General features: G+C 35.2%; 2 protein-coding genes across 12 annotated transcripts in view; both read left to right on the top strand.

Moving 5' to 3' along the window:
- LOC132124467 (receptor-type tyrosine-protein phosphatase mu-like) overlaps positions 1-26,837 on the top strand; it is a 217,330-nt gene that overhangs the window by 122,739 nt on the left and 67,754 nt on the right. For 4 of the 11 annotated variants that reach the window (XM_059535471.1, XM_059535476.1, XM_059535473.1 and 1 more), the window contains 4 exons: positions 18,029-18,180; positions 19,727-19,801; positions 21,186-21,212; positions 23,800-23,993. In XM_059535471.1, the coding sequence (XP_059391454.1) occupies positions 18,029-18,180; positions 19,727-19,801; positions 21,186-21,212; positions 23,800-23,993 (448 nt within the window). The remainder of the gene's footprint in view (positions 1-18,028; positions 18,181-19,726; positions 19,802-21,185; positions 21,213-23,799; positions 23,994-26,837) is intronic. The other 7 variants (XM_059535472.1, XM_059535475.1, XM_059535480.1 and 4 more) reach the window with 3 other exon arrangements.
- Positions 7,236-26,837, top strand: part of LOC132124468 (nuclease EXOG, mitochondrial-like) — a 344,294-nt gene continuing 324,692 nt past the window's right edge. Inside the window, exon 1 of the mRNA XM_059535483.1 lies at positions 7,236-7,246. The gene's annotated coding sequence lies outside the window, so the exon portion shown is untranslated. The remainder of the gene's footprint in view (positions 7,247-26,837) is intronic.

Here is a 26,837-nt window from a genome sequence, read left to right as displayed (position 1 = left end):
TAATCATCTTTGTTATCTGTTGTTTCATGTTATTCATTAGTTATTAAATAATCTTAACCGATATATCTTTTGATTTTAATAATATACAGTGAAAAAAATGGTGTAGAAACAATTTTAACTCATAAATTGGTAGTAAATTTCACAAAAAATGGCTAGAAATTCAGTGAATTAAATTAAATTTTAAAGCAGAAAAACTGAAATGTAAATTTCCATGAATCTTAAATAAATCTTCAATAAATCATTTTCTGCTGTGTATTTTTAAATTATCTAAGATTATTATTATTATTATTTATTTTTCCCATTGTTGGTTCTTGCTAATAGTTAATGTGAACAAATGGAACCTCATTGTAAAGTGTTTCCCACTTAGTAAAGTTTGGTGCTGCATGAAGTAATGTAGTTTATTTTTAGAGGACTCCGCTGACAAATATGAGATTTAATCTGGTTTGTACTCGTTGAGGGATTTCTTCAGGGCTTCAGACGTGACGTTCATGGAGGAATGTGTTTGTGTGGGGATTCAGAGCCTCAGTCAGGATTAGAATAAGACCAGATCAGATCTGGAGTCTGTTGATCAAATCCCCCGATATGGCAAAGATCTATAACTCTCATTATATTTGAACACAGATATACTGCACCACAGTCCTCTCTGACTGGATTTACATTATCATCCATCTGGTCTTGTGCAAACATTAACATTCATCCCAAGTGACTTGCCTGAAAAATAACAGTAAATAATCAACGTATTTAGTCAGAAAAAGTGTGTTTTACTTGCGCTGTGTGATGAATCTTTAAAGAGTTTTTGTCCTAAGCCACAGCAGGAATTTGATTCATCCCAGTGATTCTTTTGAATCTATTCACAAAAAAAGATTCATTCACTAATTTGTTCGGTGTCCAGATTACATATATTTCCGGCAGTAGATACAGTATGAGTCATTACAAGTGATTCGCTAAAAAGCACAGATTCAATAACAACTGAATGATGTCTTATGTTTTTATTAAAAATTTTCTTTTTAATCTTGTTGAAATATTTTAACCACTTCAGCTGTTATTTAGATTTTTATAGAATTAGGCATATGCAATATTGGACCCACCGGTGGGTCCCCAGAGTTGATGTGGTTTTAAGTGAACAAATAATTTTGAAGGAGACAGATGATTTGAAAATATGCACATTTTAATAAGGCAAAATAAGACATTTCAGTCTTTTTGTGATTCAGTAGATTTCATATTTACACCAGTAGATGCCAACAAAAATGAATCTTTTCTGTTATGATTCTTTTACGACTAAAAAATGTCTTACTATGCTTTATTAAAGATTGCTTATCATCAAATCTTAAGTGATTTCAGTAGCATTAAGCTTCATAATGACATTTACATTACAAGTAATGAATGAACAGTCTTCCGTTCAATATGATTTGTTCACTTAAAAGTGAGTTTTAGGTAAGGATTAATGTTTTTTTTTTATTTAATTATTTTAATAAGACAATTAAGACGTTTCAATCTTTTTTGTGAACCGATTCAATGGTAAGGGTTAAGAGTCTTCTATATGATTCACTTAATCATTAAAAGTTTTTTTGTTAAAACACTCCGATTCATTCGCAACTGAAAATAGTGTTATTATTCCTTAGTAAAATCACATTTAAGAGACTTCAGTAGTGTTTAAGTATCATAATGAACAAATGATCATTCAAAATGATTTATTTACTTGAAGGATTTGTTTAACCGAATGAACAAAATCTTAAAATCCTGCTCTACATACACTTAAAAATAAGATTTGAATTTACTTTAAAACCATTTTCTCTCCGAAATCGCTAATAAATTTCACAACTAAACCATTAACATTAAATTAAACATTAGATTTTAAAGTAGAAAGACTGAAATGGTATTTTCTTTTGAAACGTACTTCAAGCAGTACAGTGTAGTTGTTCATTACATTTCATGATTTTATCTGTGATTGTGTAGTATCATGCAGGATTTTTTTCTATTTAACATGGACAGACAAACTCATCATGTTAAAAATAAGTAAAAGAGATGTGAAAGAATGGATTAAATATTTGAAAATTATAAATTAGAAGTGCATCGTGCCTTAAATCGAGCGTTTTAGAGTTTCATGAAGCTTCTGCAGTCACATAAAGACTTGAAGTAAAACATCTTGCTCAAACATGAGAGGGAAAGTTTAGTAGAAACTCGCTCTTGCTCTCTCGCACTCTCACTCTCTCGCTCTCTCTCTCTCGGTCTCTCTCTCTCTCTCTCTCGGTCTCTCTCTCTCTCTCCCGGTCTCGGTCTCTCTCTCTCTCTCCCGGTCTCTCTCTCTCTCTCTCTCTCTCTCGGTCTCTCTCTCTCTCTCTCTCTCTCTCTCGGTCTCTCTCCCCCCCCTCTCTCTCTCGGTCTCTCTCTCTCTCTCTCTCTCTCTCTCTCTCTCTCTCTCTCTCTCGGTCTCTCTCTCTCTCTCTCTCGGTCTCCCCCCCCCCCCCCCCCTCTCTCTCTCTCTCTCTCTCTCTCTCTCTGTCTCTCTCTTTCTCTCTCTCTCTCTCTCTCTCTCTCTCTCTCTCTCGGTCCCCCCCCCCCCCTCCGTCTCTTTCTCTCTCTTTCTCTCTCTGTTTCTCTCTCTCTGATATGCCGGTTAAGGCCTTAATTAAATCCTTCACTGAGGGCTCACGCTGAACAAGAAACAAATTAATTGTAACAAGAGGATGTGCATTTGTCTCGGCTGATGGCTCCTGCGCTGCGGAGGAGAGAGGAAGCAGAGGGAGTCGTTTTCTCCGTCGTACGGCGGCTGAGAATCGCTGGTGTCGCTCTCTGATGTAGATAATGTAGCTGCGCCATGAGCCGCCGATCAGACGGCCTGTTTACTCCAAATGGTAATGCGATCGGATGAGGCGGTGCAGGAAAGTTTGGAAATGAGTCACCGACAGCAGTCAGAGTCTGTAATTAAATTAGAGTCTAATTATCATCGATTAATGGGTGCTTGCGGCGTACAAGGGGATTCAGAGCGAGCAAATCCTCATAAAACCTCCCAGAGGAGATCGGATGAACCACTGGGGCTTATGAAGCATTAAACTCTGACACAAACCTGTAAACGAAGCAACCAGCACATGCAGAAACTAATGCAGAACTCACCACCATTAACTTACTGTGTTCTGGGTGATTGACAGTTGCTATGTGGTTGCTATGGTGTTTAAGTGGAGTCCAGGTGGTTGCTAAGGTATTTAGGTGGGGCTTATATTTTTGTTAGGGTGTATAAGTGGTTGCTAAGGTGTTTAAGTGGGGTCCAGTGATTGCTAGGGCTTTAAGTGGAATCTAGGTGGTTTCTAAGGTGTTTAAGTTTAGTTTATATGGTTGCCAGGGTGTTTAATTGGGGTCCAGGTGGTTGCTAAGTTGTTTAAGTGGGGTTTATGTGGTTGCTAGGGTGTCTTGGTGAAGTATAGGTGGTTGCTAAGGTTTTTAAGTGGGGTTTATGTGGTTGCTAGGGTGTCTAGGGGGTTGCTAAGTTGTTTAAGTGGGGTTTATGTTGTTACTAGGGTGTCTAGGTGAAGTCTAGGTGGTTGCTAAGGTGTTTAAGTGGGATTTATGTGGTTTCTAGGGTGTCTAGGTGGTTGCTAAGGTGTTTAAGTTGGGTTTATGTTGTTACTAGGGTGTATAGGTGGTTGCTAAGTTTTTTAAGTGGGGATTATATCGTTACTAGCGTGTCTAGGTTAAGTCTAGGTGGTTACTAAGGTGTTTAAGTGGGGTTTATGTTGTTACTAGGGTGTCTAGGTGAAGTCTAGGTGGTTGCTAAGGTGTTTAAGTAGAGTTTATGTGGTTGCTAGGGTGTTTAAGTTGAGTCTAGGTGGTTGCTAAGGTGTTAAGGTAGAGTCTGATGGTTGCTAGGGTGTTAAAATGGGGTCAAGGTGATTGCTAAGGCATTTAAGTGGGGTTTATATGGTTGCCAGGGTGTTTAAGTGAAGTCTATTTATTTATTTATCTTTTTTTAAATCAATTTTATAATCAAAATTATATCAACATGTTTATTATATTAACTGAGCCAAACTGAATTGAAGTTTTGGATGAAGTGAAAGGAAAAGGTGCTTTTCAGATTTTTTTGTGCTGTGAAAATCATCCTTGAAATGTTTTTTATGATTCACAGAGTGTTTGGAAATAGAAAGAAAGTGCATGTATTGAACATAGTTGTTTTTCTTCCTCTATCTAAAGGCTGACAAACATTATTCCATTTGTAAGAGCATTGAAATATTTATCTTCAGCATGTGAATCGGTGTGAAGTTCATGGAGACTGAGCGGTGTGTGATTGGCAGAGATCTCGTACTTAGAGATTTTATTGGAGTAAAGGTTATAGTGCCAGATAATAGTTTAATGGACATGATAATGCCATTAGTGTAGCTCGGAGATGTTGTTCTGATCATATTGATGCACAGGAAACATCAGACATTTCGCTGATGGTCACACACTTTAATGCATGATTACTGTACAATTTGAGTTATAGGTAAGTCATGCAGCTAGCGCCTGTTGCATATCGATTCTGCTCCATAATAAGTTAATATACGTGTTTCTGACAGATGCTCGTTCTGCTCCAGTCGGCTGATGAGCAGCAGATGTTTAAGCTTCACCTGCAACAGTTTAATTAAACTGTCAACACATTACATCTTAATATTTCCCCGTGTCATATTATCCTTCATGCCTAAAGAGCACATTTACATAAACACACATCATATCATATTCAAATGACAAATCAAGATTGTTAATCCATCTTTATTAAGGGCAAACCCATTACAAATGTTTCTCAAAAATATGAGCAAATGTAAGCACTGCATTGATGTCTTTGTTTCCCATAGTAAAGGACTCGCTGTCTGATCTGATTATTGAGTTAAACTGGAAAAGCTTGATCGAGTTGTAATTCTTTGGGAAATTACATCATACTAGAAAAAAAATTCTGCTAGTTTTATTCTGCAGTAACCAGTTTACTCAAAGCCTGCCACTCTGTAATGCTGGTTTGAGATAATATGCATTATTTATAACCTATTGAAATATATAATAATTAATTAAATAATAAAATAATAGTAATGAATAATTTATATAAATATAAAAAATAATTAGGAATGAAAGAAGTGATTTCCTTTATGGCGGTCTATTAAACCCCACCCCAGCGTGGCATTGTTTCAGTATGCATTGCCACAGCTCCTCTTTTAAGAGCAGAGAACGCTTGGAGACGCTTGCTTGTCTGAGACGTCAAAGTCTGTGAGTGAAGATGTGCAGGTGACTTCTGTATCTGCGGGAAATGCAGTTGATGGCGCGTTGACAGCCAATGTCAGGCTTCAATGCTCATTTCAATACGCTGCTCAAATCATCAGTCATACATACTAATAGAAACCTCACGCTACTGTGAGCTTAAACCCCTCAAACAAAGAACAGCTTCAGAATTAAGAGACTTATATTTAGGAATCATCTGTCAATGATACCTATATAACACTATACATCAGCATGCTGTAAAATAGTTTTTACACAGCTCTGAAGTAAATGTGAGTATGTTTCCATATGCAAACTCATGCCGTGATGATTTGGGGAGTTGCAAGGGTGTTACTCTGTAGTTTCTAAAGGGTTCTGGTGGTTACCAAAGTGTTTGGGTGGTTGTTAGAATTTGACTATGCGGTTGCTAAAAGGCTCTGGTGGTTTTTAGTGTGTTTGGATGGTTGCTTGGGGGTTGATTAGAGAAATTCTTCTGTATTTACACGATATACTGTATTGAGTAAGGAGGTGTTGAGGTTTCAAAGCCCTCTGAAATCATCCAACCAGGTCAAACTTAGACTGGTTTAACAGTTTTCTTTCCCCATGCATAACTAAGGGTTTCTTATCTTAAGGCGGTTTTACGCAACTGTAGGATGAAGATCTTGAAATAACAAACACCACTTATAAATAGCACTTTGGTCTCAAAGTCACATGTAAATAAAATCAGTGCAGTTTTCCCTACTGAACGTCTTCAGCTATTGCTGACATATCAGACCAAGCTTTTTGTAGAACCAGAGCTCCGGTTTCCATGCAAAGTGCATCCCGCTCACATTAGCGGAGCCACTGCTGCGTTAGTCTCAGTATCACCCAGAGGTGAGTGTCAGCGAAACACCCAGATTTATATCTGTAAATGAGGAACAGAATGGCTTTTCTGTGTTTTATGTGGCGCTGGTTGGAACACATTTCTCTGCTCAAGGGTACATCTGCCGCACAGCTCTCCGGGGGCCCGGGGCCGTCGCCGTGCCATGACGGGGGCTTTTATTTATTTTTCTCTCCTGGAAAACACAGAGAAACTTACTTGTTTAAAAGAGCCTTTTTTTTAGAACTATCAGCACAGCCTCGCTCTGTCTGCAGGGGTTCAGGTTAAACTTCAAATGGATGTTTTTACGCCCAGAAAAAATGGAACGGAAAGAGGGAGAAAATGTCTTTGGTTACATTTGAACAAAATAAAGAGAGAAAACAGAAATGGAAAGGTCTGAGGATTGAGTCTGCAGGGACAGTGACTAAAGTAGCCCAGCGGCGTAAGATATGCATGAGCGCTGAATCATCGCCGTGCATTGAGTGAAAGCACAGCGGGAAGGTGCTTGTGTACTTTGTGTTGTCCTTCCTTCTGTCCTAAGATGGCTGGAGGCCATTTGAAAAGAATAAAAACAGATTATCTTGTAAAACTTTATTTTTATAAACCTCAACTAAACTGGAGCTTCAACATCTCAGAGTTCATTGAAACAAACATATCCGGGTCATTTGCAAGTTGCTAGTTCCCCCCAAAAATGCAGAAATTTAATTGCATTGCTTATAAATTTCTTGTTATGCAGTAGTATTGGATTCAATCTTTTTATCAACTTGTTTTCATTCAATTAGCACAGGTTTTGTATTTCTTTTTGGAATGGGTTCATAATAAGCCTCATTGATTTGAGCTCATGCGCCTCAGTTTTTGAGACAAAATTACCCATTAATAGTTTTTTTCACTCAAAAAATGGTGCATAAGCTCCGATCGATGAGGCCTACGATCAACCAATTCCACAAAGAAATACAAAACCTGTGCTAACTGAAAGAAAACGAGTTAACGAAAAGATTAAATCCAAGATTAGGTAATAATATAGCTTATTGAGAGATTTACAAGCAATTTACAAAAGCCAAATTAGGTAAAGGATTTTCAGCACAGCACAGGGGTTGAGATCTTTTGAATCGTGTTCTTATTTTGCTGATAATGAGTCTCTTCTGTGCAGCGAATCTCTCATCTGAAGTGATGCGTTTCCTCTCTGCTGGTGCTGTGCTCAGCATCTACTTCCTGTGTCAGGATTGATAGTGGCATCTCTGCTGCTTCGTGCTGCCAATCTGTCGCGTGTCATTTTCCCGTGCCCGGCAGCAGTGCGCTGTGGCGGAACCTTGTGTTTCGTTTTGTTCAGAATTTCCATCTGAGTGAACATGAGGAGAGACACGGTCAACAGCCATTAGAGAAACCGCTTCTACTGTATTTATACAACTCAGAGATACTCTACTGAAATAAACAGCTTAAAGTAGTCTAGGGAGGTTTTGAGGTTTCCAATCCACTTTTCTGAAGTATCCGACAGCGGCAAGGAACCGAAACTCCATCGGTGACAGAATGGAGAAAAACCTTGGGAGAAACCAGGCTCAGTTGGGGGGCCAGTTCTCCTCTGACCAGACGAAACCAGTAGTTCAATTCCAGGCTGCAGCAAAGTCAGATTGTGCAGAAGAATCATCTGTTTCCTGTGGTCTTGTCCTGGTGCTCCTCTGAGACAAGGTCTTTACAGGGGATCTGTATCTGGGGCTCTAGTTGTCCTGGTCTCCGCTGTCATTCAGGGATGTAGAGGTCCTTTCTAGGTGCTGATCCACCATCTGGTCTGGATACGTACTGGATCCGGGTGACTGCAGTGACCCTCTGATCTGGACACAGACTGGATCTGGTGGCTACGGTGACCTCGGAATAAGAGAGAAACAGACTAATATTAGCGTAGATGCCATTCTTCTAATGATGTAGCAAGTACATCGGGTGTTATGGGAAGTGTTCCCGGTTCCGGTTTACCTAATTAATGCAGCCTAAAAATCCTTTTTGGATATGGATATTAAAAGCATATTAGTATGTTATGTGTATGCCAGGTTAAAGAGATGGTTCTTTAATCTAGATTTAAACTGCAAGAGTGTGTCTGCCTCCCGAACAATGTTAGGTAGGTTATTCCAGAGTTTAGGAGCCAAATAGGAAAAGGATCTGCCGCCCACTAGGTATTATCAAATTGCCTGAGTTTTGAGAACATAGCGGATGTGGAGGAATATAATGTAGTGACATGTAGTGACATGACATTCAGCCAAGTATGGTGACCCATACTCAGAATTCGTGCTCTGCATTCAACCCATCCAAAGTGCACACACACACACACTGTGAACACACACCCGGAGCAGTGGGCAGCCATTTATGCAGCGGCGCCCGGGGAGCAGTTGGGGGTTCGATGCCTTGCTCAAGGGCACCTAAGTCATTGTATTGAGAGTGGAGAGAGCATTGTACATGCACTCCCCCCACCCACAATTCCTGCTGGCCAGAGACTCGAACTCACAACCCTTTGATTGTGAGTCTGACTCTCTAACCATTAGGCCACAACTTCCCTTATAACAAGAGCTCATTCAAATACTGAGGTGCTAAACCATTCAGGGCTTTATAAGTGATAAGCAATATTTTAAAATCTATATGATGTTTGATAGGGAGCCAGTGCAGTGTTGACAGGACCGGGCTAATATGGTCATACTTCCTGGTTCTAGTAAGAACTCTTGCTGCTGCATTTTGACTAGCTGTAGTTTGTTTACTAAGTGTGCAGAACAACCACCCAATAAAGCATTACAATAATCTAACCTTGAAGTAATAAATGCATGGATTAATTCCTGCATTTGACATTGAGAGCATAGGCTGTAATTTAGATATATTTTCGAGATGGAAAAATGCAGTTTTACAAATGCTAGAAACGTGGCTTTCTAAGGAAAGATTGCTATCAAATAGCACACCTAGGTTCCTAACTAAGTGACGAAGAATTGACAGAGCAGCCATCAAGTCTTAGACAGTGTTCTATGTTAATACATGCAGAGTTTTTAGGTCCTATAATTAACACCTCTGTTTTTTCAGAATTTATCAGTAAGAAATTACTTGTCATCCAGTTTTTTATATCGACTATACATTCCATTAGTTTTTCAAATTGGTGTGTTGCTTAGGTGTTCTGGCTGTTGCCTAGAGTGTTGCTGTGTTGTTGCTAAGGTGTTCTGGTGGTTGCTAGAGTATTTGGGTGGTTGCTAAGGTGTTCTGGCTGTTGCAAGAGTATTTGGGTCGTTACTATGGTGTTGCTAAGGTGTTCTGGCAGTTGCGAGAGTATTTGGGGTGGTTGCTAGGGTGTTGCTGAGGTGTTCTGGATCTTGTGAGAGTCTATGGGTGGTTGCTATGGTGTTGCTTAGGTGTTCTTGCTGTTGCTAGAGTATTTGGGGTGGTTGCTAGGGTGTTGCTAAGGTGTTCTGGCTGTTGCAAGAGTATTTGGGTTGTTGTTAGGTTGTTACTAAGGTGTTCGGGTTGTTGCTAAGGTGTTGCTGTGTGGTTGCTAGGGTGTTGCTAAGGTGTTCTGGATGTTGCAAGAGTATTTGGGTGGTTGCTAGGGTGTTGCTAAGGTGTTCTGGCTGTTGGGAGAGTATTTGGGGTGGTTGCTAGGGTGTTGCTAAGGTGTTCTGGCTCTTGCAAGAGTATTTGGGTGGTTGCTATGGTGTTGCTAAGGTGTTCTGGCTGTTGCTAAAGTATTTGGGTTGGTTGCTAGGGTGTTGCTAAGGTGTTCTGGCTGTTGCGAGATAATTTGGGTTGTTAGTGTGTTACTAAGGTGTTCGGGTTGTTGCTATGTGGTTGCTAGGGTGTTGCTAAGATGTTCTGGCTGTTGCTAGAGTATTTGGGTGGTTGCTAGGATGTTGCTAAGGTGTTCTGGCTGTTGCTAGAGTATTTGGGTGGTTGTTAGGGTGTTGCTAAGGTGTTCTGGCTTTTGCTAAAGTGTTGCTATGTGGTTGCTAAGGTGTTCTGGTGGTTGTTAGAGTATTTGCGTGGTTGCTAGGGTGTTGCTAAAGTGTTTTGGTGATTGCTAGGGTGTTGCTAAGTGGTTGATAAAAAGCGATTAGAGAAACAATTTCTACCACATTTACAGATTCAGAAAGACAGGACTGAAATAAACAGCCTAAACCAGTCTAAGAGCATTCTAATGTTTAATATATTCCTCTAAAACCTTCAAATCAGACCAACCTTAAACTGGATTAACTGATTTTCTTGATTCTTCATCTAGAATTTTTTTTTTGGTCATTTATTCAACGTGCTCAGTAACACAATGTTACATTTATTTCCCATTTTCTCTCAGCTCGCTCTTAGTTTTACAGTGAATATGACATTTGCAAGGAAATAGGCTCTTCACGCTGTTGCCAAATTCCCTGTCGGTGTTTCAATCACCTTCCCTCCCAGGTGCATAAACGACAGCGACAGTCTGAACATCTCAGGCTTTGTCAGGCTTCAGCACTGAGACGCCCATGAAATAACCAGACGATGCATCCACAACCCTTCATTCCTTTTCAAATCCTGCTTTGTAATGGAAAAAATTACAATTTTGATACGCAGAACAGTTGCAGCTCCAGTAATCCCATGTTACCAGGTGTCTGACAAAATGCAGACACAATTGCTCAAAACACAGATCACATGTGTTAGTAAAAACCCACGGGTGACGAGTTTGTCAGCAGTAAAAATAGAAACCAGTACGAATATATTAGCAGCAGCATTTGGATGAATAGATATCTCTGACAGTCTCCAAACCTATATATCATGATCTCTGAGTGATTTATTAGTAGTATTTAAGTGCAGCATCACTATTAATTCACTGTAGAAATGGTAACCTGAATGTATAATGAATGTATATCGGTTGGTGCAGTGATGTTTTGAAACCCGTAGCTTTTTGTTATCTTATATTGGTTATAAATATGATATGATATGATATGAGTGTGTAATGGGACTAGTATTCACTGGTAAACTACTGTACCAGATGCTCCCACAATAGACTGTTTAAACTCACGCATTACAGATTACACTTTAAATGACAACATCCATTAAGTTTTGCTCGTGTGGCAGACGGTCTGAAGCAAACAGTTAAGCGATTAGCTTCCCGTTGGGCAGAAATGTTGAGCGGCTGTCATAAGGAACACAACTGAATCAACAAGATGATTGAGAGTTGGCTTCACTTCGCTGTGAGGATCAGGAGAAGCACAAATACATTAGTTTGGACCCTGTGTTGATGAGTCTGAGAGAGCGTTTTTATACCATCATCATCATCATCATCATCCCAGGACGCTGCATTCATAAGCGTTGATGAAAATGTACATTTGTTATCACAGGGCAAAGTGTAAATATAAATGTAGATTTTAAAAAATGATTAGGTTTTGCATACAGTTTCGATGTGATCAAAGACTGCTTTTTATCAATTATTATTATTATTATTTTTTATTAAATGTTGAATATTTTGGCTCAACTAACTGGTAAAAAGTCTCAAACGCAGGCTGTGTCTGAAAACTCAATTTTTACAGAAAAGAGCCCCATAAATTAGAATAAAGATGTTGAGATATGGTAGATTAGACTGTCGATATTTAGTTGTTTTTGAACAAACCAGTAAGAATCTATAAAGAAAATGTTAGAAAAGCTTCAATTACTTAGTTTTTTTGTGTGTGACTTTATTTCTTTCCTAAACCATTGGCAACGGAATAGAATAGAATAGAGTTTCTGTGGGCCTTAAAAAGGTCTCGAAAAGACCTTAGTTTGCCCTTCAATAAATGAAAGGTGTTAAAATAGTGCAGAATGTTTTTTTTTTTAAATATCGTCTTCCTCAGTATTGTCTTTCATTATACATATCTGAACATCTTTAAATCAAGATACATTAACTTGAGTTAGAAAATCAAGATATGAAGTCTTATTTTTTGAGAAATGTAGTTGAATGAATGTCAATGGGAAATGAAAACTTGTTTTCCCTGTGAATGAAGTTAATTTTCCTCCGCTTTTTGAGACCTTTGTTCTCATTTTAATCAGAAACTCGTAAACATTTGGTCGATCATCTGTAAATTCAGTGATTTAAGGATCCTTAGACATTTGCGCTAGAATTTATGTGATATTTAATTCATAATTTATTGAAGTAAATTATGAAAAACACATTGTGTGCCATTCAGTTTATTCTTCTTTTCTTGGTCTTAAAGTCTTAAATTATCTGGTATTGCGTTTGACATTGTGACGTGATGGCTAAGGCCCTGCTAGCGCTGTTGAGCACGCGAGGAAACCAGTAATTGCTGTGCTTCTGTCATGTTCCAGGGCTTTCTGCAGAGACTCTCGTTTGTTTTTAAGTATAGTGTGAGAATGTCAGCTCCAGGACAAATCTTTGCAGATACGAGCGTCTGAAATGTATGCCAATTTAGATGATGGCAAGGCGCTGTAAATCAGAAGTGCGCATCACACTAGAGATTTAGTCTCCCGATCTCTGCACTTTGAAGTGTTATTACCTCAGAAATCCCATTGTAGTAAATAAGATCGGAATAATTGGGAAAATAAATTAGCATAGAGTTGGAGTTTGAAGGAACAGGCTTATGCCTTATTAGCATACGGACAGACTCTGTTTAGAAATGCTACAGACAAAAATTAATTGTGTTTTTCTGCATTTCAAGATTTATCGTAACTGTGTATTGTTAAATACTACATCTATCATAATATATATATTTAATTCACAAACACAGTATATATAGAGTCAGTTGATTTGTATTAATTGCGGTGATTCTTTATGCTGTTACATCGTTGCACCAGTAGGTGGCGACACGAGTCATTTGAATCATTTGTTCAAACGATTCGTTCAGAAACAATCAAGTGAACAATTCATACAATTGATTCACCCAAAATCACAGATTCATTCAGGAATGAAACAAGTTTGACTATTGACGAATCCTAGACGTTGGTCATCTCTAAAAACTATGGTCTGTTAACAGAATTAAAATGCCGTAATGTATTTAAACGTGCAACATGTGTCGCAATTCTCCATATAAGTTATAGACACAGAGCTTTGGTATGATTATGTTTGTCAATCAGACAGATTTATTTTGCTCAGCAACTCATTTTAAATGCTGCTAATTGGTCCTTGCATTCACTCGTTTAACTTTAACTGACTGCAATTCTAAAAGTTGTAAACAGACTTTTAAATTTAATATAATGATAATGTAAAACAAAAAGTGTGTATGTTATTTTATTTTTCTACTGCATGTAATTTTACAAAGCCCCCAAAATGATACAGAATTTACTTTAAAACCGATTTCACTCAGAAATGTCTAGTTTCTAGCTCTAAACTCATTGATTAGCTGTATGTTAGCCAGAAAGGAGCGCTAACATGCGTGTGTGTGTGTGTGTGTTACCCAGAGCCTCTCAGATGGAGAGCGTAAATGGTTTCTCCATTTGTGAAAGCTCGTATTGCGCTGACCTTCAGCAGATGAACGGATGAAGCAGAGAAATGGCTTCACTTTAATTTATTTATGTTTCATGTGCGGCTCAGGTCTGTCCAGGCATCGCCGCTGTTTTAGACCACTTAAAGCCGGACAGGATCCATCGAGTCGCTGCGCTGGTTTCTATTAAAGATACCATGGGCCCCGACAGACCCCTGAGACCCGAGAGGAAGCACAGATCGCATTAAACCACCAGTGGCCCCCAAAACACACAGTGCTCTCATTTACTGCCACTGTGTGCAGATGGCCGCATTAAACCTCCTCACTTGTGCCAACAGCAGAGCTTAGCCAGAAATTAGTTTTAAGGAAAATCCATTATTGAGTATTAATATACAGAAAATACTATTTATTTAGATATAAATTTATAAGAATATTAAATCTAAACATATATATATATATATATATATATATATATATATATATGTGTGTGTGTGTTACATATAACACATATAATGAAATGTATAATAATTATTTTAACCCTTTCATGCATGAATTATGATAACCTCAGTCAGGATTTTTTTCCTATGTGTTTTTATTGCTCTTAGGGCATGAAAAACAAGAATTGATTTTTATTTTATTTTTTTACAAATTTTTCAAAGAGATCTTCAGATGTCCACTTGAGTGGACAGCATGCGGTTGGTTTAAACTGAAGATATACTGTATTAAATATAAGACAATAATCAAACAGATAAAGTATGTGAATTTAACAAACTAATCAATGCAATTATATCAAATAATGTGAAAACTATAAAATATATGCAAAAAATATAAATGCAAAATATTGCAGTGGCTTCATACAACTTCATACAAGTTGCACTTCGCGTATCTATGATATCAGAACATGAGGACGTGATTCCATCAGAAGTTTCTACAGCCTGTCAAGCTACAACTGTGGAAACCACTCAGATGCTCCCTCCAGTGCACCAGAGTATGGAGATTTACCCTTATTAGCTGATAATTATGATTATGTTCAAGATGGACATGCACATTTCTATCATAGCCCTCCTCTGAGAAAACCTAGCGATACGTTTTTTCAATCTCATCTGAAATGATCAGTGTTGGGGGCAACGCATTACAAGTAACATGCATAACCCATTCAGATTACTTTTTTGATGTTACAAGTAAAGTAATGTGTTACAAGTAACATGCATTACCTAATCAGATTACTTTTTGATCTAACAAGTAATTAACTACAAGTAATGTGCATTACCTAATCAGATTACTTTTTGATGTAACGAGTAAAGAAACGCATTACAAGTAACATGCATTACATAATCAGATTACTTTTTGATGTTATGAGTAAAAAAACGCATTACAATAACGCACATTACATAATCAGATTACTTTTTGATGTTATGAGAAAGGAAACGCATTACAAGTAACATGCATTAGGTAATCAGATTACTTTTTGATGTTATTAGTAAAAAAAACGCATTACAATAACATGCATTATAAAATCAGATTACTTTTTGATCTAACAAGTAATTAACTACAAGTAATGTGCATTACCTAATCAGATTACTTTTTGATGTAACGAGTAAAGAAACGCATTACAAGTAACATGCATTACATAATCAGATTACTTTTTGATGTTATGAGTAAAAAAACGTATTACAATAACGCACATTACATAATCAGATTACTTTTTGATGTTATGAGAAAGGAAACGCATTACAAGTAACATGCATTATGTAATCAGATTACTTTTTGATGTTATGAGAAAGGAAATGCATTACAAGTAACATGCATTAGGTAATCAGATTACTTTTTGATGTTATGAGAAAGGAAATGCATTACAAGTAACATGCATTATGTAATCAGATTACTTTTTGATGTTATGAGAAAGGAAATGCATTACAAGTAACATGCATTAGGTAATCAGATTACTTTTTGATGTTATTAGTAAAAAAACGCATTACAATAACATGCATTATAAAATCAGATTACTTTTTGATCTAACAAGTAAAGTAATGCATTACAAGTGTCATACATTATGTAATCACATGACTTTTTTCGATGTCAATGAAAATTACATTCTAATAATACAAATACATTTATTTACAGTAGAAAAAGTCAATGCATATTAAGTTTTTAAGTTTTACATTTCAAAAACAATATTCACATTATAATTATGAATTGTAGCTGAAATATAGCCATTGCATGCATGACGTCCACTACAGTGGACATGTGATTAATCAGAGTTTTCTCTCAATCTAAAATCAAAACTTGGAAAATTTTACTGTGATATGACTCATTAGATATTGCTTTATGCTGCAATATTTTTTTTACCTACAAGAGTCTCCTAGGATAGAAGGAATGGGTGGATATTCTGGAGCAACTTGGCATGTCTGACTGACCCTTGGCCATCTTGGTTTGGAGGGGGAAAAAATCATAAAAACCCGTGCAAATTCAAGAAAATGCTTTTTTAATAGCTGTCCACTGTAGTGACCACTATGCGTGAAAGGGTTAATATTTAATATAAAAATGTGTGTAATTTATAAAATATATACATACAGTATATATCTAATATTTAAATGCACTTGAAATATCATATAACTATCTATGCATTTAAAGTCAATATAAGTACAGAATTTAAACGTTTTAGAGTTTTAAATTAATTTATGTCTGTATATATCTATATATATATATAATTTAAACATTTTGTAAACATCAATTTATATTCATATAATTTTTAAATGAGGATTTAATTAAATTTTAACATACAAAGTAAAATAAAGTTTTACATATTAAATAATTTAATGTATATGTACATTTAATATAATAATTATTTTCATATTTTAAAAAAGTGTATGTAATTTATAAAATATATAATAAATAGTTCTAAAAAATAAATAATATATAATTTTAAATATTTAAATCTAAACATTTGTAATATAATATTAATAAATATATATTAAGAGTAAAAATGTAATTTAAAAGTAATGTTTACATATACTTTCATATATACTTAAAATATAAATTATGAATAATGTTTTATATTAGTTTAAATTTAAAGTTACTTGTAATTTTATATAAAGATAATTTAATGTTATTTATTAGAAAAATGTAACTTTCTTACCTGGATAGATAGATAGTTACCCGAGTAGTGTTAACCCAAATACAGACTAATATTGCATCAGCCTCCCTTGACTGATTGTCATCATCTCCAAGCCTCCGTTAATTAAAGCTGAAGAGAGCGAGACGAGTGTCTTTAAGGGGATCGCCGTTCTCATCGCGAAACAGAAACGCACTCATGCTAGGCGCTTTTGGACAACTGTCTTATTCACCTTCTTTGAAACTCAGTTAAAACCAAAATATGGCTCACAGCAGACGCGAATGAAGCGTTAAACGTGAGTGATTTACGTGTTAAGTCAATCCAAAGACGCGAATAGACATCCTGCGATGTGATTCGTGCGAATGAGGCGGGACGAATGATGTGTTTTGCGCAAATTGAGCATTTCAGGCGTTTTGATGTGCGCAACGTGTGATTTTGCATGAATTGCGTGAGTTAAAAAAAATCTGAACTTTGGTGAAAATTCACGCCTCGTTAACCAATCAGGAGCTTGCTCTAGTAGTGACGTGATTATGACGTAGCAAGCGGAGTGAGTTTCACGCGCAAATGAACTGAGTAAACCCAAAATGTTCAAGCGTCCAACTATGCGCGAATAACGCATTTTATTTGTTTATGTGATTTAGTGAAATATGCGTGATCTACTGTATATGCTATGCAGGATTTAGTCATTAAATTTATATTTAATGTATTTTTCATAGTAGTTTTGTAATTGTACCTTTTTTATTGTAAAGTCTTGTTTTGTTTAATATTTGTGTTTAGTAATAATAATGAAGTGGTTACTTATATTGTTTACAAAAATTATTGTTAAATTGTGCTGCTGTTTTTTTTTTCAGTTTTAAAATATTTTTTCATAATTATTTGATTTGATTTCTTATTTTATAGTGAAATATAACAATAGTGAAACTACAATAGTACGATTTCTTATTTCTTTTAATTATTTTAATATATTTATTATTAAATAGTTATATTAATATTTTGTTAAACTTTGCAGCATTTTCTATAAAGTATATACATATATTTGTTATTTTACAAATAAAATCATACAGTGGTAATAAAAAAAAATATGAAAATAATTAGTATACATTGATATGAAATCACAAGAAATTGCTAAATTGTGCAGCCTTAAGGTTTTTATTTTTTTATTTTTTTTCTAGATACCTAGAAATCTAGATTTCTAGCCTACTCTTTTATTTTGTTACAATAGTAAAATATTGCAATACTATTTTTTGTGTGTGTATGTGATTTTTATTTAGCAATAATAATAATTAGCTAGAAAAATTCTGCCTAAATTGTGCAATTTTGAATGACATTTTTCTCCCTTCATGAATGCAGCTCTCATGCTTCTGCTCTTACACACAGAAGCACAAGTCTACTTCTCACAGTTCTGCAGACGGTGATCTGTGTGTGTCTTTCCTGAAGGAAACTGGCCAAGAAGCGTAAGGAGACGCTGAGCAGCACGAGGCAGGAGATGACGGTGATGGTGAACTCCATGGACAAGAGCTACGCTGAGCAGGGCACCAGCTGCGACGAGGCCATTTCATTCATGGACACACACAACCTGAACGGACGCTGTGAGTCTCTGAGCATCACACCACAGTCCAGCCAGAAGCCAGCAATCACTCGCGCTCCTGTCCTTTCAAACACCGAAAGGATCGGAAAGTGATCTGATGTGTCTTGTTTGAATTAAGCATGAACATGAATGAGATCTCACACTTAGAATCTGTCTATCCCGCCCACCTGATTCACTCAGCCAATCAGAACTCCGCTTGTGTCTGACCCCGCCCATGTGCTTCACTCAGCCAATCATAGCTCTTCTCCTTTCCTGCCACTTATTCTGTATATTTATTCTAGATAGTATAGATATTCTGTAGCAGGTCTTGCATCGGTCAGCTTCTGAAGATTGATTTCAGATGTAGTCTGGTTCAAAACTAAACTACCATAAATAAGTAGCACCCTATGAAATCGGTATCTTTTATTTAATTGTTTTAATAATAAAATAATAAAAAGTTTTAATAATAAAAAGACTGTCTAATCAACTGCAGTTTTAATAGTTAAAAAAATTCATAAAACTTTAAACAAAAATATTACCCTATGAAATTGTTTTCTGTTTAATTTGTTTTTTATTCCATTCTGTGTAAATAATTAAATTGAATTCATAAAACCTTTATAAATTAAAAAAAATAAATCATAAAACGTTGCATCAATAATAGTTTCCTATGAAATTGTATTATTTATTTATTTTAATTTATCTTTTTTTTTTTTCTGTTTAAACGTTTTTGGATTCCATTTTAACCATATAATTGAATGTTAATAATCTAATCACTTGAATTCATAAAACTATAACAATTTAAAATGTGTTACAATTTTAATAATAACAAATCTTTAACAGTTTAAGAATATATTACATTTTTTAATATTTATTTTACTATTATTGTTTGTTTCCAAACAAAATGCTTCACAACAGAGATTTAATGTTGAAATCATAGATGAAAATGTTTGATATATTCCATTAAAAAAAAAAGTTTAGTAAACTGTATTCTTTAATATTATTTCAAGAAGTCATAAAAGTCAACCAATGAATCAGTGAAGTGTTCATTCCTACTTTTTATTTATCCAAATTTTCTCAAATTAAATCAAAAGTAAATTCCATCCAAATGTATCGCATCACCAGATTCATAAGTCATTATATTTAATAAATAAATACAAATTACAAAACCTTTCTAGAATTATTAAAATTTTATAAAAAAACAAACAAAAATCTATAAAAAACACTATAATTAAAGAGAAAACAGAAAATATGAAAATCAAATCTAATTCAAAATATTAATAAAATCTTAATACTTAATAAAATGTAATATTTTAAAAACATGACAAAAACTCAACAATAAAGAATAACTACAATAGTACATGGCATAATAGTATACCAATTTATATTTGGTACATAGGTTAACATGGCATCAAAATACAAATAAAGGTTATTTTAGTAAGTGTATGGTGACATGTTTGATGCATATAGAAATGTAAGTCGCATTTAAATGTTTGTTGGTGTTTTAAGAATTCATATGTGCTGTTTATTTGCTTACTCATCACATCTTGACTGCTTCTTTCTTCTGAAAGCTGTCTCGTCGCCGTCTTCGTTCACCCTGAAGACTAACACACTGAGCACCGCTGTGCCAAACTCCTACTATCCAGGTAAAGCTCTGCATGTGACGCTTTTGTCACGTCTGTTGTATAACTGAGCTTTATAGACCGCATGAAATCACAATCGGAGTTGTTTTAGCCCACATCCACAACTTTGAGTTCATCTATATGCTAATGTGCTACTTAACAGTATATGTTTATTGTTCAAAATGTTTTTTTTTAATTCAGGGATATTGTAGTCAATGAAAACTACAAATCGTCAAAAAAAAAGTTTTTTTTTTTTATAAACTTGAATTAAAATACACTAGATATACTAAAATAAAATATTTTTAAAAACTTATTTAAAACCCATTAAAAGAAACCTTTTCATTACTTGAAATAAAATAAACTAATTAAATATATTATATAAAAAAAATAAAAATAAAATAAAAAAAATATTCAGCTCCTATTAAAAAAAATAATTTACTCTGCAATAATAACTGAAATATACTAAACAAACTAAAATAAAATATTTTACAAACTAGTTTTATTTTAGCTAGTTGCTAAGACAACGTTTCTCTTATTAATTTAGTTTATCCTGATACATTAATAATAATTAATATATTAACTAAATGTATATGAATACAAATTAATAATAAAGTGAATATTAATTACAAAAAATTACTAGAACTTTAATTAAAATGTATATAAAAACAAATTTCAAACTAAAAACTAGTAATTAGTAAAAAAAAAAACAAATTTTACTCTAAATTATTTCAAAGATACTAAATTTATGCTGCTTTCATTCATCAAGGACGCATTAAATTAATTAAAAAGTGACGATAAATACATTTATAATGTATCAAATGATTTCTGTTTCAAATAAATGCTGTTCTTTTGAACTTTCTGATCATCTGTAAATCCTGAAAAATAATGCATCACAGTTTCCACAGAAATATTGCGCAGCACAACTGTGTTCAACATTGATAATAATTAGAAATGTTTCTTGAGCAGTAAATCATCATATTTTCATGATTTCTGAAGATCATGTGACACTGAAGACTGGAGGAATGATGCTGAAAATACAGCGGAGCATCACAGAAATACATTACACTTTAACACAGATTCACACAGAAAACAGATGTTTAAAATTTTAATAATATTTAGACATTTTTACAGTGTTTTAGAATCAAATAACTTTGCGTTTAAAAAATCTCACCGGCCCCAAACTTTTAAACGATAGTGTAAACCTTTACATTTTACAGTCTTTTTCTTTGTTTAAGGGTATCAACTGTTTAACCAGTAAAGCATGTCCAACCGTTTCATGGGGTTTGTGGGTAACCAGTTATGTCTGTATGGCCACCTGTTTAACCTTCCTGACTTGATCTGGATCAGTGTGGACTGAACCGCTTTTCTCTTCTCTGTAAACCTCTGCACGTCTCTCGGCCGTGAGCAGATCCCTTCGTGCCGACCGCAATCTTAGGTGAGAAAACCTCTGCTTCTGTCTCCACACATGACGGCGTCCTGAGAACAGCTTGTTTGTGTTGACGAGAGACAGACAGGAAGTAGATCTGACGCTTCCTCACATTCATACCTGCCTGCTTTTCTCTTCTGTGTGAGACTTGAGGGTTTATTCCTCCCCGAGCCGAGGCTTCACCCCATCCCATCCGCATTGTGTGACGTCACGTATGTCTATGACCTCTCATGTGCATGGACAGATAATGTGGACCGGATGAGGGGGGAGTGACAGTGTGGCACGAACGAAAAAAGCGACCCATGTTCATTTCCATCAGTGTCTTCAGACACGCTCTTTATGCTCACGATAGCGTTTAAAACACACTTTGTCTTTCTAAAATCAATTGTGCACATGTCAAGAGTCTTTTTTTATAACAATACCTATTTTAATGCTAATCTATCACTTTTAAAAACGGCTCCTAATCACTAGATTACATGAGATCTTGGGTTCAGGAAGTATATTTCCCATTCATCAAAGACACAAGGATGCGTACTAACAAGGGAATTACTGAACTAGGAGTCCCATAAAGCACTTATGTTGTCTTAAAGCGATAGTTCACCTGAAAATTATCATTCAGCTATTATCATTTGCTCTCCTTCGTGTTGATTCTGTCTTCTGTGGAACTCTAAACAAGATATTTTAAAGAATGTTGGGAACCAAACAGTTTGCCTTTATTTCATTCATTTTTAAATATCTTCCTTTGTGTTGCACAGAAGTCAGTTGTGACAATGAAACAATGACGTTTAATGCAAAAACATTACCAAAGTACTTAGAATCCAGACTTGATCTATAGGAAAGTAAAACAATGCTGTTTTGATTTGCAAATTGAAACAAATTCAGCACCAATTCAACCTTGATCCGTGACGTTGACTAAACGTTGAAATGTGGTTGAAATATTGTCAGTTGTTTCAACATTGAAAAAAAGTTAAGTGTTAAGAGTTGTAGAAAGGTTAACAAAATACTTAGAAATCAACATTAATTTTTTTTTTCAACAGTAAAAAAAAACAAAAAACACTGAAATGTTGATTTGCAAAATTGAAACAAAATTCAACACTGATTAAACCTTGATCCATGACGTTGAATAAGCGTTGAAATGTGGTTGAAAAAATGTATCAACATTGAACAACAATGACATTGAATGCAAAAAAGGTTGTAGAAAGCTTAACTGAATACATAGAAATCAACTTTGAAAAAAACGTTTAAGTGATTAAACCTCGATTCATAATGTTGATGTAATGCAACAAAAAAAACTTAACCAAAATGCGTAGAATTCAACATTGAAATTTTAACAAGATTGGTAGAAAAGGTAATACCTTGAAACAAACAAAAATCTGAAACAAAATTCAACACCAATTCAACCTTGATCCATGATGTAGAATAAGCATTGAAAGGTGATTGAAATAATGCCTGAATGTTGAAAATCAATGACATTTAATGCGAAAATGTTACTTAAGTACTTAAAATTCAGAATGGAAATTTTAATAAGATCTTAAGAAAGGTAAAACGTTGAAACAATGTTGCAGTGTCAATTTGATTTGCAAAATTTATGCAAATTGATTGAAACAAAATTCAACACTGATCCAAGACATTGAATAAACATTGAAAGTGGTTGAAATATTGTCTTTTGTTGTTTCAGTGTTGAAATAAAATGATGTTTATTGCGAAAACGTTACTTGAGTACTTCGAATTCAGCCTGGAAATTTTAATAAGATCTTAAGAGAAGTAAAACGTTGAAACAACGTTGTAGTTGTTTTGTTGAAATCCCAGCTTGAATCGCGTGTAGGACTCGTTTAGGTCGGTTTAGAAAGTTGTATCCGTTACCGCTACAAACGTATGAAGGTTAAGGATCTGAATGGGATTTGTACTTGAGGAACCCGAGCGTCGAGCAGGTTCAGATTCAGCCTCGTCTCATTCCTTCATTTCGACACCTCAGACGGTTCAGAGGAAGTCAGTCAGAACCTCAGATACTCTCTGGACTTCATGTTCAACTATCTTGTTGCTTACACCCTTTTTCCTCTCTCTTCCTGTTTTCTTTCTTCACGTTTAACCTATGTATCCTCTTAAAAAGTGCCCATTAATGGTAAGTTGCCAATCGGCCCTGTGTTTTTTGGGGGTGACTGTCAGTGGGATCCGCTCCCCCCTCTCCCCTCAAACCGTGTCGCCTCTCTCGCATGGCCTTGTGTCGCATTTCGCCTCCCATTAGCTAGCATGGCGTCACCCATGACTTCATGCATACAGTATTTGTGACACCCTTCACTCACCTGCATCCTCAAATGTGCTTTCTTTTGGTATTGGTTCCCAACCCTGTCGTGAAGGTGCCACATCCAGACATCACCATTTCACCATTCGTGCGACCTCATTTTGACATCGGATAGCCAGTTTCTTTAGCTAGAACAGACGGCTTGGTTTTGTTGGTTCTGTTTATGCACATGTTTGGACTCGACTCACCTGTTGTTATGTGCTCATCTCTTCATGTAGTCGTCAACCTACTGCTCATCCAGTCCTTCACAGTTTGCGTTTGCTGAGCATTTGTCCCTTGCGTTTTTCCCGTCAGATGAAAACCACACCATGAACAGCGAGACCAGCAGCTTGGTTCAGTCGCACACTCACTCCTTCAAGAAGCGCGAGGCGGTGGATGTCCCATATCAGACGGGACAGCTTCATCCGGCCATCCGTGTGGCCGATCTCCTCCAGCACATCACACAGATGAAGTGTGCCGAGGGTTACGGCTTCAAAGAGGAATACGAGGTGCGTCCTTTTGCTTTAGTTTACTCTGGACATCATTTGTTTTATCACGTTTGTACATCACTGCATGCTGTTTGCATCTTATTTTTTAAGGGTGGTAACTGAATAATAATGTAAGTTTTCTGTGCAACAATTTTGTCAGAGCTTGATGTAGAAATTTTGACATTTCGTCCAACATCTCTCATATTTGAAACAACATGAAGTCAGTAAATTATTATTTTTTTAGTAGAACTATTCTATTAGTATTCACTGCAAAAAGTTTCTTACTCGGTATGTTTGTCAACACAATCAAAACGTTTAATGTTCCTTTGGCTCAGTGGTAGAGCATTGCGTTTGCAGTGCAAAAGGTTGTGGGTTCGATTCCCAGGGAACACACACAGTAGTAAAAAATGTATAGCTTGAATGCACTGTAAGTCACTTTGGATAAAAACGTCTGCTAAATGCATAAATGTAATGTAGATTTAATTACGAAGCAAAATAACTTTAGATATTAAGTCCCTCTTTCTGAAAATTAAGTGAGTTTATGCTTAAAACAAGAAAACATTTCGAACAGAAAAATGAACTTCAAAGGAAAAACATTTTTGACACCATTTGCAGATATTGTTATTGTTTTAAGCATAAACTCACTTAATTTTCAGAAAGCAAGACTTAATATCATCATGTTTTCCAGTACAAATATCTACATTTTCTTACATCAGGATCTACTTACTTTGAGAAGAAAAATTATGTAAGATATTAAGTCTTATTTCCCCAAAATTAAGTGAGTTTATGCTTGAAAAGAAATCTGCCTGTAGGGTTGGAAAAAATATTACATTTTCTTCTCCCATGGACAGATATTTATTCTTGTTTTAAAAAAAAAAATTTTTGTATTTTTTTTCATATCTTAAATCATTTTGCATATCAAATAAATGGATCTTAATTTAAGAATGTTTAAATAGATTTTTTTTGTCTTTTTTAATTAAGTGAATTTGTGTTTAAAACAGGAAAAAAATATCTAACAATGAGATCAGAAAAATACTTGACTGTTAGTACTAATATTTTCTTAACCCATTTTTTTATTATTATTGTTTTAAGTATAAACTCATTTAATTCTGATGCATTCTTCAAAAAACAAAACTTAATATTTAATATCTCACTTACTTTCAGAAAACAAGACTTAGTATCTTAAGTGAGTTTACGCTTAAAACAAGAACAAATTAACTTAATTCAAAGGGAAGATGGGATTAGTTTTCTGACCCCATTGGCAGATCTTATTTTCTTAATTCGAGCATAAACTCACTTAATTTTTATAAATTTTTCAGAAAGCAAAACTTAAGTCCTTTTACTTCATAAGTTAAAGTGTCTTGATTTAAGTATTTTTAAACAATACTTTTGTCTTGGTTTCCAGTACAAATATTTAAATATTTTTAAATCAAGATACATTTACTTGAGAAGCAAAATTACTTAAAATAAGCTTATGTGAGTTTATGCTTAAAACAGGAACAATTATCTGTCCGTGTGTAAAAAAAAAAACGTAATTAAAACAAAAAAACGTACAGACCCATTGACTGACAGATATATATGGAAGCCCGTTTCTGCCACTGAATAAAAAAATAATAATAAAGGTAATTGCAACTTTTTATCTCGCAATTCTGACTTTTATCTCATAATTGTGTAATATAAAGTAAAACCGCAAGTTATAAAGTCAAAATTGCAAGTTTTTATCTCGCAATTTTGACTTTATAACTTGCGATTGGTATTTTAAATTACGCAATTCAAATGAAAAATTTCTCACAATTGCGAGTTTATATTTACGCAATTCTTTGAAAAAATGTCAGATTTGTGAGATAAAAAGTCGCAACAACTTTTTTTCCTTTTTCTTTTTCTTTTTTTTCAGAGCCGGAAACAGGATTTCCATACATAATCGTTGTTATAAAAATAAAAAACTCACTTAATTTAGTTTTTTTTTTTTATCACCTTGTTTCGTTGTCACCTTGCTTCTCAAGTAAACATTTCTTGATTTAAGTATGTTTAGATATAACTTTTACTGGAAAACAAGACAGAAATACTGAGGAAGAACATTATTTGCAGTAGTTTTCTGCATGAGCTCATCATGTCATCCCCAAACCGCTCCAGTTCTGTTGAATCCCGTTGACTACACAAGGTTTATCTCTCTGTTTCACCACCATATGATGTGCATTATCTTCACACACACGACGCGACTCGCGGGATCGGCCGTTTTTTAACGTCTAGTGCGACTGAGAGACGTGGGCAGCGTTAAATCAGCCATCACGGCTCTGTGTTTGTGCATCCTCTCACCATAACCTCACAGCTTTATCCTTCACATCTGAATGAAATCAATATTTCAGCCCAGACGCCCGCCCTGAGGGCTCGATTGAATATGAATAAAGATTGTTTTTAGAGTTCAGATAAACGTCGAGTTCAGTGTGAAAGTTGCTTGTCTTTCCTGTGTTTTCTCTTCCATGTTGAATAGTGGTTTGAGATGACCAACACTAAAATATTCCCTTATCTTTCCTTTTGCTTCGTGTTATTCCGTACATTAACTTTGGAAAAGATAAACGAGGTAAGCAGCCCTTTTTGGATATATGTAAGATGTTTTAGCTGCTTGTTAGTTGCTAATATGACTTGTTGGCTCCAGATTGTCCTGTAGTTTGTCTTAAAGCTACTGTAGTTTCCCCAGTCCTACCTTAGCAACTGTTGCCGCCCGCCATATTATCAGACAGGATGTTGTCCTTTTTCTAATGAAAGTCTGTGGAGGTCTGTGTGTTTTGATGATTTGCATAAAATTGCATTTAAAATGTATATAAAAAAAAAAAAAAAAAAAAAAATATATATATATATATATAT

This window comes from Carassius carassius, chromosome 42, assembly GCF_963082965.1.
Source record: "Carassius carassius chromosome 42, fCarCar2.1, whole genome shotgun sequence".
NCBI classification, from domain to species: Eukaryota; Metazoa; Chordata; class Actinopteri; order Cypriniformes; family Cyprinidae; genus Carassius; species Carassius carassius.
This window is presented reverse-complemented; position numbering and strand designations above follow the sequence as displayed.